Source organism: Microtus pennsylvanicus, chromosome 10 (genome assembly GCF_037038515.1).
Source record: "Microtus pennsylvanicus isolate mMicPen1 chromosome 10, mMicPen1.hap1, whole genome shotgun sequence".
In the NCBI taxonomy this organism is placed as follows: domain Eukaryota; kingdom Metazoa; phylum Chordata; class Mammalia; order Rodentia; family Cricetidae; genus Microtus; species Microtus pennsylvanicus.
Window position 1 is genome coordinate 44,501,782 of NC_134588.1, and position 13,506 is coordinate 44,515,287.

Here is a 13,506-nt window from a genome sequence, read left to right on the forward strand (position 1 = left end):
AGTGAGACCCTGTCTCAAAAACAGCCAATAGTTTCTAACTTGCTAGATGACTCCTAGCAAGTCTAAATTAAGCTGATAAATATAAGATTTATAAACGTTAGATTTAATACAATGCTTACCTTTGAATTCCTTCAAGAATATCCTTTACAGCTGCCATTAACTTTTGAAGATATATAAATGCTTCTTCAAATGATGCTATTTTTGAAGTGGTCAGAGTTGAACTTGAGTCCAGTGTCTGAAATACATCTGTGCTAAAAAAAACAGAAAGAAAAAAGTATGTGCTCATTTAGTACTTATAAGTGTTTTCATTGATGACACATAAAAAATAATATGAGTAATCTTTTGCAATGCTCATCTATTTAAGTAGGAAATCAAAGACAGTGACATGAGAGAAGTCTGGGCTAACATCCACACAAGGGATCTTGGTCACACACCACACAGACCTAATTTAAAGGGAACTTCACTCTAAAAGAGCACAGAGATGGAGGGGAAGTAATACTACTAATAGACATACAAGTCAGTACTCCAGAACATAAACATGAAGAATTAGGTATCAGATTAAATAAAAAACTGGATGTTTATCCTTGTAATTCCACTTCCAGAAACTTATTGTGAATTAAGAATTAGAAAAATTAGTGAAACCTTTAATATTTACTTAATAAAATACTAAAATATTTTTAAATGTTTATGCTATATATATATATATATATGGGTCAAAACTAAAAATAAGATGAGGTATTGTAGTACACAACTTTAATCCTAGCAGTTAGAAAGCAGAAGCAGGCAGATCTAAGTTCAGAGCTAACCTAGTCTACACAGTGAGTTCCAGGCTAGCCAGGGCTACATAGTGAAACCCTGTCTCTAAATACATAAATAAATATTTACTTAGGTAACAGCAACTATATTAAAAATCAAAACGCATTGTATTGTATCTGAATGGTGTCCTCCCCAAATTTACATTCATCTAGAGCAATGCCTTCTCAACCTATGAGTTATGACCCTTTGAGGTCAAATGACCCTTGCACAGAGTCACCTAAGACCACCTGCAATATCAAATATTATGTTATGATTCATAACAGTAGCTAAATTACAACTACAAAGTAGCGATGAAAATAATTTCATAGTTAAGAGGTCACCTCAACATGAGAAACTGTTATTAAAAGGCTGCAGTGTTAGGAAGGTGGAGAACCACTGTGTTAGAGCTTCAGTATGGACCTCACTTGAAACAAGTCTTTGGCAAATGTAAATGGTTCAGCTAAATAAGGACTGGATTAGAGTAGGCCATACTCTCTCCATGAAGACAAAAGCAGAGACTGGAGGGACGCACTTACTAGGCAAGGACTGAGGAAGACAAAGACAGAGCAGATTCTTACTTAGAGTTCCCGCCAGTCTTTTGTTTTTCCACTTAAAGGCCTTCTTAACAACGACTAAATAAATTTCTGCTACTTTAAGATACACAGTTTGTGGTGAATCATTATAGTTTCCCAACAGAAACATTTTAAACCAGGCTTATGTATGAAAGCTGCAATCTACTTTCAGACTCATTAGATTCAACATTATGAAATAAGCTATTCAACCGGTTAATCAGTTCATAGAAAATTATGAACTATCAAAATCAGTTTTTTTATTGGTTTTGCCTGCATAGTATTATTAATGAAGCCACTGAGAATAGTAATAACAAAGGTAAAAGGAATCGTAACTATAAATCCTTCTGCAAACCAAAAATACACATTTAAACAATTACCTCAAAAACTTGAATGACAAACTGCAGGAAACCTTTTTGTTTTCCAGACAGGATCTTATGTAGCCCAGGCTGGCCTCCAAGTCACAGCCATTCTGTCCCACCCTCCTGAACAGTAGGATTACTGTGTCACCATGCCCAAATAAAAGATTATTGTTCGACATGAATCAGCAATACAAAACACTCATCCAATTTCCTCGTAAATAGACAATAAAAACCTGACCTGATATGATGCAAGCTCAACACTGATTAGTAAGGCACAAAAATGATGGCATTTATAGTTGTATCTAGAACTTGTCTGTTCCTTTTCCTATTGCTATAATAAAACACTGTGACAAAATCAACTGAAGGGAAAGGTTTCCTTCAGTTCACCGTGGGTATGAATGGAGTCATAGGAGCTTGAGAAACTGGTCACATTGCATTGATGGTAAAGAAGCAGAGAGCAAGAGATAAATCTACACTGCTTACTTCCTCTGCTTCAGACATCCAGGACCCAGCCAGAGAATAGTGCTGCCTACAGTCGGTGGGTCTTTCTACCTTAATTAAGCAATCAAGATAGCCTTCAACAGGCACAACCAAAGGCCCATCTTCCAGATGTTTCTAGATTCTGTGAAGTTGATAACACTAACCATAAGTGTATTCTAGTAACTTATATGAGTAATTAAGAATAGACTTACCAGACCCCCAAATGAGCATTTATTTGTGAAAGAATTATGTTCAATAAATTCTTTTGCAATTCTGGTATACAATTAGGTTTGTTTAAAAAAAAAAACTAGGGGCTTGGAGAGATGGCTCAGTGGTTAAGAGCATTGCCTGCTCTTCCAAAGGTCCTGAGTTCAATTCCCGGCAACCACATGGTGGCTCACAACCATCTGTAAAGAGGTCTGGTACCCTCTTCTGGCCTGCAGACATATACACAGACAGAACATTGTATACGTAATAAATAAATAAATATTTTAAAAAAAACTAGGCTAAATAAATATGTATTGTTAAGACAATATAAACATCATAACTTACTGAAATGCTAATATATACACAGTCTGTTATTCAGAAATAGCATGGAGCTCTCTTAACATGTGGTACAAATGCATGAATATTATAGATCAACTCCTACGTTTTCAAATATCTTTTTTGACAGGGTTTCTCTGTAGCTTTGGAACCTGTCCTGGAGCTAGCTCTTGTAGACCAGGCTGGCCTCAAACTCTGCCTCTGCCCTCTAAATGCTGGGATTAAAGTCATGCACCACCACCCAACTCAAATATTTTTTATAGCAGCCATTCCTGCCTCCTATAAAAGCTAATTTTCTGTAAACAAGAACATTTGATTAGCCAAAGCACCAAAAATATGTTGAGTAGAAAAAGAAACTGATTCATAAAAAATTACAAATTTTTGTAGTTTTTAATTCACAAGCCAGATGTAGCTATCTTTTTCATATGATGGGTTAGAAAGCCAAATATCAGGCCATAAATTTGTTGAAAAATGTTTAATTATAGCCAAGGAATAAAAAAGGAGCCCAAGAACAAAGCAGACAAATGGGAGGGTAGAAAAAAGGGGAGATAGGTGAGAATGAGGCACAGGGAATATGCAACATAATATACCTGTGGCAGTGTGGTGCACGCCTTTAATCCCAGCACTCGGGAGCAGAGGCAGGCAGATCTCTGTGAGTTCGAGGGCAGCCTGGTTTACAGCGAGTTCCAGGTCAGTCAGGGCTACACAGAGAAACCCTGTCTCAAAACCCAATAAAATAAAATCAGAGGTTTTAAGTGATATAAACTATCCTAACAGCACCTATCTGCAAAACTATTCAAGGGGAATGCAGCCCAGGTTCAGAACACCTGTCTAAAACACAAGTGGTCCCAAACAATGGTAGGAAAAAGGGGACAGCAAAATGGCTTCAACAAGTAAAATCTACTTGCTGTTAACCCTGATGCCCTGGGCTTGATTCCTGGAACTCACACAGCAGAGGGAAAGAACCCATTTCTGGAAGCTATCCTCTGACCTCCACACTATGACACTACTACACACACATACACAAATATAAAATAAAAATTTTATATTTTTTAAATGATCTCTGTACCTCATTTCATTAATTCTAAAGTGGTTTATGTTTATATACTAAAGTAATAGTATTTTCCTTTTAAACAATAGTATTTATACACCTTTAAACTCTTTTTTTTTTTAAGATTCATTTATTTATTTATTATGTATACAACATTCTGCCTCGATGTATGCCCACACACCAGAAGAGGGCACCAGATCTCATTACAGATGGTTGTGAGCCACCATGTATGTGGTTGCTGGGAATTGAACTCAGGACCTCTGGAAGAGCAGCCAGTGCTCTTAACCTCTGAGCCATCTCTCCAGCCCACACCTTTAAACTCTTATATGAATTTTCTTTAATAGAAGGAACTTTTCTCAAGTTATTTCCAATTTAATTACAGACTTGCAATCTGCTAAGCTGCTGAATCAATCTAAGTGACTCACTGGTTGTGACCTATGCAAGCAATGTTCCTCATCATGATTACAATAGAATCACCTAGGAAGATTTTTTTGGGGGTAATTATTAATTTTTATTTTGTGTGCCTTGATGTTTTGCCTGCATGTATGTCTGTGTGAAGGTGTAAGATCTTGGAGTTACAGACAGTTGTGAGCTGCCATGTGGGTGCTGGGAATTGAAACCAGGTCCTTTAGAAGAGCAGTCAGTGCTCTTAACCACTGAGCTATCTTCTCAGCCCCGAGAGATTTTTTTAAATGCATTCTTAGGCTCAACTCTTCCCCTACTGAATCCAAATTTCTGGGAATAGTGTTTAAATATAGAAACAAAAATTTTTCCAGGTAATCCTAATGTTTACACTGATTTAAACATAAATATTTCTAATGCATCAACAGGACCAAAAGCCCATAGGACAATAAAATCAAAGCCCAAACACTAACACAGTAGAAATTGTAATAATGGAAACCCTACAAAAGCAAACTTGTAATGATAAAGTGGAGGATGTCTTGGGAATTTAGTACCTGTTCTGATATATTGAAGTCCAAACATTCTCCAGGATAGACCATATTTCTTGATGCCTAGTGAACTGGGGAAGGGGAGAATCCGAGAAAACAGTGACGTCTTGGTTATGAAGCTTCACCAAAGAAGTGTCTTTCTGCTTTTTATTCACTGTGCTTTCTGAAGAATCTGGCTTCAGTTTTGTCTTGACCTATGACATAAGAATTACATAAAATGAATACCAGTCCTTCACTAGCAACTGAGAAAACAGTCACTAGCTTACTGAACATTCTGGTTACTCTTTCTTTCATATGTACAGAATATTCCTAGAAAAGCACTAGACTTAGAAAAAATATTTTTCTTTCCTGCTTAAATCAAATAATATATCAGTTTATTTACTACAGAGATCTTTCTTACCTAACGTTCAAATGTCAATATATTGTATGGAGAGACAAAGGGCAAACTAGGATGATTAAATGGGCAGAGGATAGGAGGGTAAATAAGGAAATCTGGAAAGGGACTATTAAAGGCCACTTGAAAAAACATTTGGAAATCTACTACTGTATAAGTGTCTTAAAATGTATATATATATGAAAGGAATCTAAATGGAGTCACTGAATAATGGGGGACACAATACCTCCACTAGACATCTTATGCCACCAAGTAAATCCTCCAGTGGCAGAAATGGGTTACATCCTGTTGAACTGTTGGTCAAAGCAGCCCCATGGAAACCCCAAACATCATAGATGACTGCCAAGGCTATTGATTACTCTCTGCAATCTGACAGTGCAGTAAGACCATATTGCTGAAGACATCATTTACACATGCCATGTAACATAAAGAAGTTGAGCTGATGCCTAACTACAGCCTTCACTACAACTGACTGTTCATGGTACTGGAAGATACACTACACGCTAACAGAGGAGAATATTTCCCAGCAACAAACCCCGTGGCCTACAAAGTTAACCGACCTACAAGATATAGTGCAACAGTAAAACAAGTGTTATAGGAATACCCAACCACTTTCTGATTGGAATTAAGGCCACTCCATAAGATGAAATCTATATCTGATGCAGACTAGATAGACTGTGCACCTATCTATAATAATATATATTGTCTAATATATATTATAAATAATGTCTAATGACATATTGCTATACACATAGTTCAGTGTCTTGCTCAACCTTCATCAGAGAAGCTTCTTCTTGAAGTAGATGGGAACTAACAAAGAGACCCACAACTGGACAATGTGCAGAGATTGAGAGACTTACTCAGTCCTAAATGGAATGTCATCAAGGCTCAGGAGTCTATATGGAAGAAGAGATGAAAAGACTGTAGGAGCCAGAGGTGACAGAGGACACCAAGGAAACAATGTATTCTAGACACAACAGTACTGAAGCATGTATGAATTCAGAGACTGTAGCAACACACACAGGGCCTGCACGGGTTCAAACCACATGGGGTCCCAGCACTGAGAGGGTCAAATGGACATAGGCTCTCATGCCTGACCAAAAAGTTATTTGCAATTGATACCTGCTTGCAAAGGCAAAATTAGTTTTCTCCACTGGGTTTATTAGCCATATTTTAAGGCTGCCCAGGAGTAGCTGACCAACATAAAACGAAAAATCACTATTTCCCTAGGACTAAGTTTCCACGTTAATAAAAGAATGATTTCCAAAGTTAGCTTAATACTATTTCTATGCTTTAAACTGTTGTGGTTTTTTTTTGTTTGTTTCTTTTTTATATTAGCTTACTCAGTCCTTGTGACTACATAGTACTATGACACAGAACTGAAACCCTATGAAACAGAAACAATTCAGACTTTGAAGTGAAGGAAACAGAAATACAAAGATTAAAAACATCATGTAAGATAACTCAAATGGTAAAAAGCAAAAGAGATTTGACTCTCAGCAATCTAGAAAGTTATGATCCTACACCAAATGCAGAGGTATTACCATGCTGGGGCAGAAAGCAAAAAGAGATGATCTTCTCATTTTCCCTGTTTGTAGTAAATTATGAACTTACTATATATAAATAATGGCCCTATATATTTTTTCCTGAAATTAATTTTTGTGGCAATACTGGGCTGGAACTCAGAGCTACACCTCCACCCAGATAACTGCGTTAATATCCATAAATGTTTAAAACTGAGTATTGACCTATTTCTCCTTTGCTCTGGCTCTTAAATCTGAGTATACACAATCATGCAAGTAAATTTTTTTTAAAAAAAAATAAACATTTATATAGCACTTACTATCGGCCAGGCACTAATTTCTTCAGTAATAGTTCATTCTTATGGCAATTCTAAGTCATGAATTATTATTGTACTCATAATACAAAAAAGGGGGTAAAGATTCAAAAGAATTTAAAGAACTAGAGGAAAAAAAAATCCTGAAACAACAACAACAAAAAAAATCCACAGGTCAGAGTCCTGAGCATGTAAAACCTAAAACTAATCAACAAAATTGATTTGAATTATTCTAGCATAGTGATTGATCAAAATTTTGGGGTATCTGGGAAGTAACAAAACAAGGATGTCTTTTCCTACTTCCACCCCTCTTACACACATAGCTGAAAATGGTACTAGCTAACTGTTCACCCTAGTTTCTCAGAAGCTTTCCAGAAGCAAATGGAAGATGAGTAATTCCTTTCTTGGTTTTCAATACTTGATAACTAAGATTAGGTGTACTTCTCAAGTTATTATATTAAGAAACCTTATTTTGGAAATAATATATTTATTGTTCAGGTTAGAAACATAGATAGATATTTGAGACATGAATCAAATTTAATGAATTCTCCACACAATATCTAGCAAAATATATTCTAGGGTTCAGGATGTATCTCAGCTGATGGAGAGCTTTGCCTAATATGCATGACACTGTTGATTAGCTCCCCAAGCACTACATAAACAGAGCATTATAGTACATATCTACAATCCCAGTACTCAGGAGATAAAGGCAAGAGTACCAAAAAATTAAGGTTATCCTTGGCTACATTGCAAATCTGAGGCTAGCCTGAGCTACATGAGACCCTGTCTCAAAAAAAAAAATCTCAAAATTTATTTTGTTATTGTTTAAATTATTTTATGTGTATGAGTGTTTTGTCTGCATTCATGTATGTGTACTGTGTGCATGCCTGGTGCCAGAAGAGGTCAGAAGATGGTATCAGAACCTTTGAAAGTAGAGTTAAGGATAGTTGTAAACCACCATGTAAATGCAGAGAACTGAACCTGAATATTCTCCAAGAGCATTAAGGACTCTTAACTACTAAAAGCCATCTCTCTAGCCCCTCTTTTTTGTGTGTGCACAGCTTTCTCTTGTCCATAAATGAAATAATATAAAATTCAACAACAAGAAAATAAAATCCCAAGTTTATAGTGATATATACCCATAATGTCAATAATACAGAGTACTAAAAAAAAAAATCATGCATTTGAAGCTCGGTGAACTATATAGACAAATTCTATCTTGAAAAACAAATAATTCAACTATTCTGATATACCTTCCATAGAAAATGGATGTTCCATACTCTGTAATAGCACTTGTCTATACTTCAATGTAATTAGTATTTACTCAATGCCTTTAGAATGCTAGGGTAAGTCACGGTAATATATCCTTTTATTGTTGGCCACTAAATCCACATTTGAAATATATGATTAACTACTCTAAATATTACTCCATAGGTATCTTACCTCTGCAAGTACTTGAAGTAGTTTGTTTACTTGCGCAAAGGTCTGTGGAAGAATGCCATCATAATTTGACCTTGTACTGAAGGCATGTAACAAACTTTTAGAATCCTGAAGCAGGAATTTTACTGTTTTAAAATCCACTGCATTATTAGCTGGTAAGAAAAAAATTAAGAAAAAAAATTGAGAGAATAAGCATACAACATTTGCAACACTAAGTATTAATTTTGCAATTTAAAGAGAGTAGACATTTACACATACATGTCACAACTAGCATGTCTCTCTGGTACAGAAAGCAACAACTGAACACATTTATTTATAGACAAAGTGTTCATGTTGAATCTGATATTGTTTTCGGATTCTATGAGTTCCTTGAATACAGCCAACTTCAAAGGATAGGAAAAGTGAGATATTACATTCTTCAGTAAAAGGAATTAATCACCAGACAAAAAGCCCAAGCATGGTGTGTTCAAAGTTGAAGCTGTCTCACATCCAGATGACTATCATAAAGGAAGAGTCATATAAGGGACAAGCATATAAGTCAGATGTAACTCCTACCATGATTGCACAGCTATCATGTAATAACTTACCTGAAATTCTATCACATGAAAAGTAAAACAAGATTTATTGAAAATAATGTGTTATCTCTCTGCATACAACAAAAGTTCAGCTAATAAAGAATTTGGACAACAATAAGAAAAAAAAAGCTGTAATTTTCCTCCTGTAAGTTAAATTAAGATAATCTACCATAACTTTCTCTCAAGAGGCTAAGAATATTTCCACTAATTCCGAAGTTATTGGTAACAATCATTTCAAAGTTTTAAAAAGTTAGGAAGAAGACAGGCATAGTGGTATATGCCTGTAATTCCAGTGCACAAGAGCAAGAAGCAGGGAAATCGCTATATTGAGAGTCTGTCTCATACAAACAAACAAAAAAAAATTTTTTTGAGAATGAAATAAAAAAAAAAGAGAGAAAAGACAAATCTTTCTGTCATTAAAATATAATGCTAAGTAGTTGCTTCCAAAAGCAGAAATCATCACGCTGCAATTTTGCTTTGCTTCTGTTTTAATGTTCATGGTTTCAGAGGCTCTGCGCGCGCACACACACACACGCGCACACACACACACACACACACACACACACACACACACACACACACACGACCGTGTGTACATGTTCATGCACAAGGAAGCAGAGTACAACCTCAGGCATTCCTCTCATAGGTGCTTTTAAATAAGATCCCTCACTGGCGTGCACAAGCCCAGAGATCCACCTGTACTCACTCACCTCCTATCCCTATATATCATCGCCTCCCTATCCTTGTATACAAATACATACTCCTGCACCTGGCTTTTTGACATGGGTTCTTGGGCCGGGACTTAGATCCTTTTGAGTATGTGGAAGCACTTTACTGATTGAGCGATACCCTCTTCTACAGAAACTATTATATTTAAAATTGAGCATGGCTTTCTATTGACAAAATGAGCTAAAAATGAATAAGGCATCCCTATGTATCACTTACACAAGAACTTGCTTATGAGATTCTGAAGGAACAAATGAAATTTTAAAAATATATATTTCAAAGGCTGGAGAGATGGTTGAGCTGTTAAGACTACATGTACTTGTAGAGGACTTGGATTCAATGCACTTATATGGTTGTCAACAATCCTAACTCCAGTTCCAGGGGATTTGCTGGCCTCTTCTGGTCTCCATGCATGTAGTACACATGCACGTAGTAAAACATCCATATAAGATAAAAATAGCCGGGTGGCGTTGGCGCACGCCTTTAACCCCAGCACTCAGGAGGCAGAGGCTGGCGGATCTTTGTGAGTCCTAGGCCAGCCTGGTCTACAAGAGCTACTTCCAGGACAGGCTCCAAAGCTACAAAGAAACTCTGTCTCAAAAAAAAAAGATAAAAATAAAATCCTTTTTAAAAGAAACAAATTTACTAATAAATTCAATAATTCTTTTATTATTTTTTTTCTTTTTTTTTTTTTTTTGGTTTTTCGAGAAAAACTAAACTGTGACTCCAACTACAGGAGACCGTCTGCTGGCCTCTTTTCTCACCAAGCACACATGTGGTATAGACATACACAGACAAAATATGCATACACGTGAAATAATTTAAAAATAAAATACAAAAAATGGTATTAAATGTCTGGTAAAGATATGCTTTCATGTCCAATTGGTTGGTTGTCCTAAGCATCTTGAAAAATAACCTCTACCATTATTAAATGCCCTAAAATTGTCTTTTTAAAAAGTTCTCTTGGGGCTGGAGAAATGGCTCTTGGCTGTTTTTTCAGAGGACCCCGGGTTCAATTCTGAGCACCCACATGGCAGCTCACAACTGTCTGTAACTCCATTGCCAAGAGATCTGACAACTTTACACCAATGCACATAAAGTAAGTTAAAATAAATGATGTTTCAAAATTAAACAAAAGTTCTCTTAGAAAATAAATTTAAAAAAAAATTAGATGGTGGTACACACCTTTAATCCCAGCACTCAGCAACACAGAGGCAAGTGGATCTCTGCATTCAAGGCCAGCATGGTCTATAGAGAGTTCCAGAACAGTCAAAGAGTTATATAGAGAAGTCCCAGTTCAGAAAAACAAAACAAACAAATTTTTTAAAAAAAATGTTAGCTTCTAACTAGGCCTGGTGGCCCACTCATGTAATCCAAGCCCTTGGGAGACGGGCAAAAGGATCGATGGTTGTACTGGGTAGTTTTGTGTCTACTTGTCACAAGCTACAGTCATCAGAGGAAGGAGCCTCAATTAAGAAAATGTCTCCATAAGATCAGGCTGTAGGAAAGCCTGGGGCATTTTCTTAATTAGTGATCAATGTGGGAGGGCCCAATCCATTGTGGGAGGAGGTCACCCCTAGGCTGGTGGGTCTAGGTCCTTTACAAAAGCAGGATCAAGCCAGTAATAAGCAACACCCATCCATGGCCTCTGCATCAGCTCCTGTCTCCAGATTCTGGCCCTGTTTAAGTTCCTATCCTTACTTCCTTCAATGATGAACTATGATGTGGAAGTCTAAGCCAAATAAATCTTTTCCTCTCTATTTGCTTTTGGTCAAGGTGTTTCGTCATAGCAATAATAACCTCCTAACTAAGAAAATGGGCATTCAAGGCCAGCCTAGGCTATTTAACAAGTTACAGAACAACTTAACCCTGTCTGATAAAACAAAAAACTGAAACAAACAATTGGCAACTTCTAACAATCAACATTTATTCAGTACTTACCATAGATAATATGTAAGGAACTGTGTCCTAATTTCCTTTCTGTTGTTTTGAAAAATTACACTGACCAAAGGAACACAGGATAGGTTTACTGAGTTTACTATTCCAGGTTACAGTCCATTACTGAGGGATGGCATGGCAAGAATTTAAAGAATCGCAATCGTAGGAGTAAAGAGAAACAAATGTACCCTTCCTTGTTTGCTTGTTGCACTATATTCAACTAGCATTCCCTACCTTTACACAGTTCAAGTAACAGCCTAGGGAATGATGCTACTCACAGGAGGCTAGGTCAAATATCAGAAGCTCTCCTCTCAGGTGATTCTATACTGCTGCAAGTTGACATTTCATTTTTAAAAATTATTTATTACATTTATTTTTTGTGAGTGAGCATGTGTGTATCATGACCATGACACACATGGAAGTCAGAGGACAGCTTTGAGGAGTGAGTTCTCTCATTTCACCATGTGGAGAATGGTGATCAAAGACTTCTAGGTGTGGCAATGTGGGACCCTCACCCCTTATTCTCAAAGGGACAAAAAGAAATTTCCTAACAGAATGTTTTAAAATTAAAAACACAGACTAACCTCACGTTCCCAGAAAGACAGCACTTTCCTTCCTCCTCCCATCCGGGAGATTCCAAACATAAGGACACTCAGCTCAGCCCAGCCAGCCACCTGGTTCAGACTTATAAAGATGGCCAGACTCAGGAACAGGGTGGCCTTGCTCTAAGAACAAAGAATCAGCTGACACAGCAGGATGGGACAGAGCAAAAGACCTTGCACCGTGCCAAAACAGCTTCAAAAAGCCTCTTTGTAGTTAACACCTTTAAAAGCCTACCCCACAGAGTTGATACAACTCCTCTCTACCTCACTGCAGCAGGGGTTAGAGATAGGTTCCAAATTGGTTCTTATTACGCTAAATAAACCTTGCTTATTACAGTCTGGGCCTCTCTGGGAAAACAGCAGTAAGCGTCTTTACCTGCTGAGCCATCTCTCCGGCCTGCAAGTTTTACACTTTTACACTTCAGTAACAAGGCAGAGAGCATGATGTATGTGATGTACACCTACCTAGAATATGCCTCCATTTTTTTGGTCTTAACTTCTAAAGAACTTCCTATTAAAATGTGTGTTCAAATGCTACAATAATTATTTATGTAGGTTTTGGTAAATCTTCCTTATTTTTTATTACCTGGATTTTGTGCCTTTAAACTCTTTTTTTTTTTTTTTTTGGTTTTTCAAGAGGACTGGGGATTGAACCCAGGTTGTTAAACACTCTAGACAAGTATTCTTTCACTAAGCTACAATCCCATACTTTTGTTTTGTTTTATTTTTGTTTTTCGAGACAGGGTTTCTCTGTAGCTTTACAGCCTATCCTGGAACTAGCTCTTATAGACCAGGTTGGCCTCAAACTCACAGAGATCTACCTGGCTCTGCCTCCTGAGTGCTGGGATTAGAGGTATGCGCTACCACCACCCAGCAACACTCCCATACTTTAAAGTTGATATCTTCAAGTATTCCTTGGTTGTTTCCCCACCTTATTTTTTCAGTTATCATCAATCCTGGACCTCTACCTGAATTAGTTAGCCAGCAAGTCCTTGAAATCCACCTGTCTTCATCTCCCAAGCACTGGGATTAGAGCACATTATTACACTCAGTTTTTCCTGGGCTCTAGGGCTCTAAACAGAGGTCATTATGTTTATGCAGCAAGTACTTTACCTACTGTCTTACTTAGGGTTTCTATTGCTGTAAAGAGACACCATGACCATAGCAACTCTTATAAAGGAAACCATTTAAATGAGGTGGCAGCTTATAGTTTCAGAGGTTTAGTCTATTGCCATCATGGTGCA

General features: G+C 37.0%; 1 protein-coding gene across 8 annotated transcripts in view; it reads right to left on the bottom strand.

Annotated features, from left to right (window-relative positions):
• Swt1 (SWT1 RNA endoribonuclease homolog) overlaps window positions 1-13,506 on the bottom strand; it is a 76,804-nt gene that overhangs the window by 21,775 nt on the left and 41,523 nt on the right. For 6 of the 8 annotated variants that reach the window (XM_075988203.1, XM_075988204.1, XM_075988207.1 and 3 more), the window contains 3 exons: window positions 8,425-8,573; window positions 4,757-4,944; window positions 120-251 (listed from right to left, as the gene is read on the bottom strand). In XM_075988203.1, the coding sequence (XP_075844318.1) occupies window positions 120-251; window positions 4,757-4,944; window positions 8,425-8,573 (469 nt within the window). Of the gene's footprint in view, window positions 1-119; window positions 252-2,568; window positions 2,644-4,756; window positions 4,945-8,424; window positions 8,574-13,506 lie in introns of those variants that run through there. The other 2 variants (XM_075988209.1, XM_075988210.1) reach the window with 2 other exon arrangements.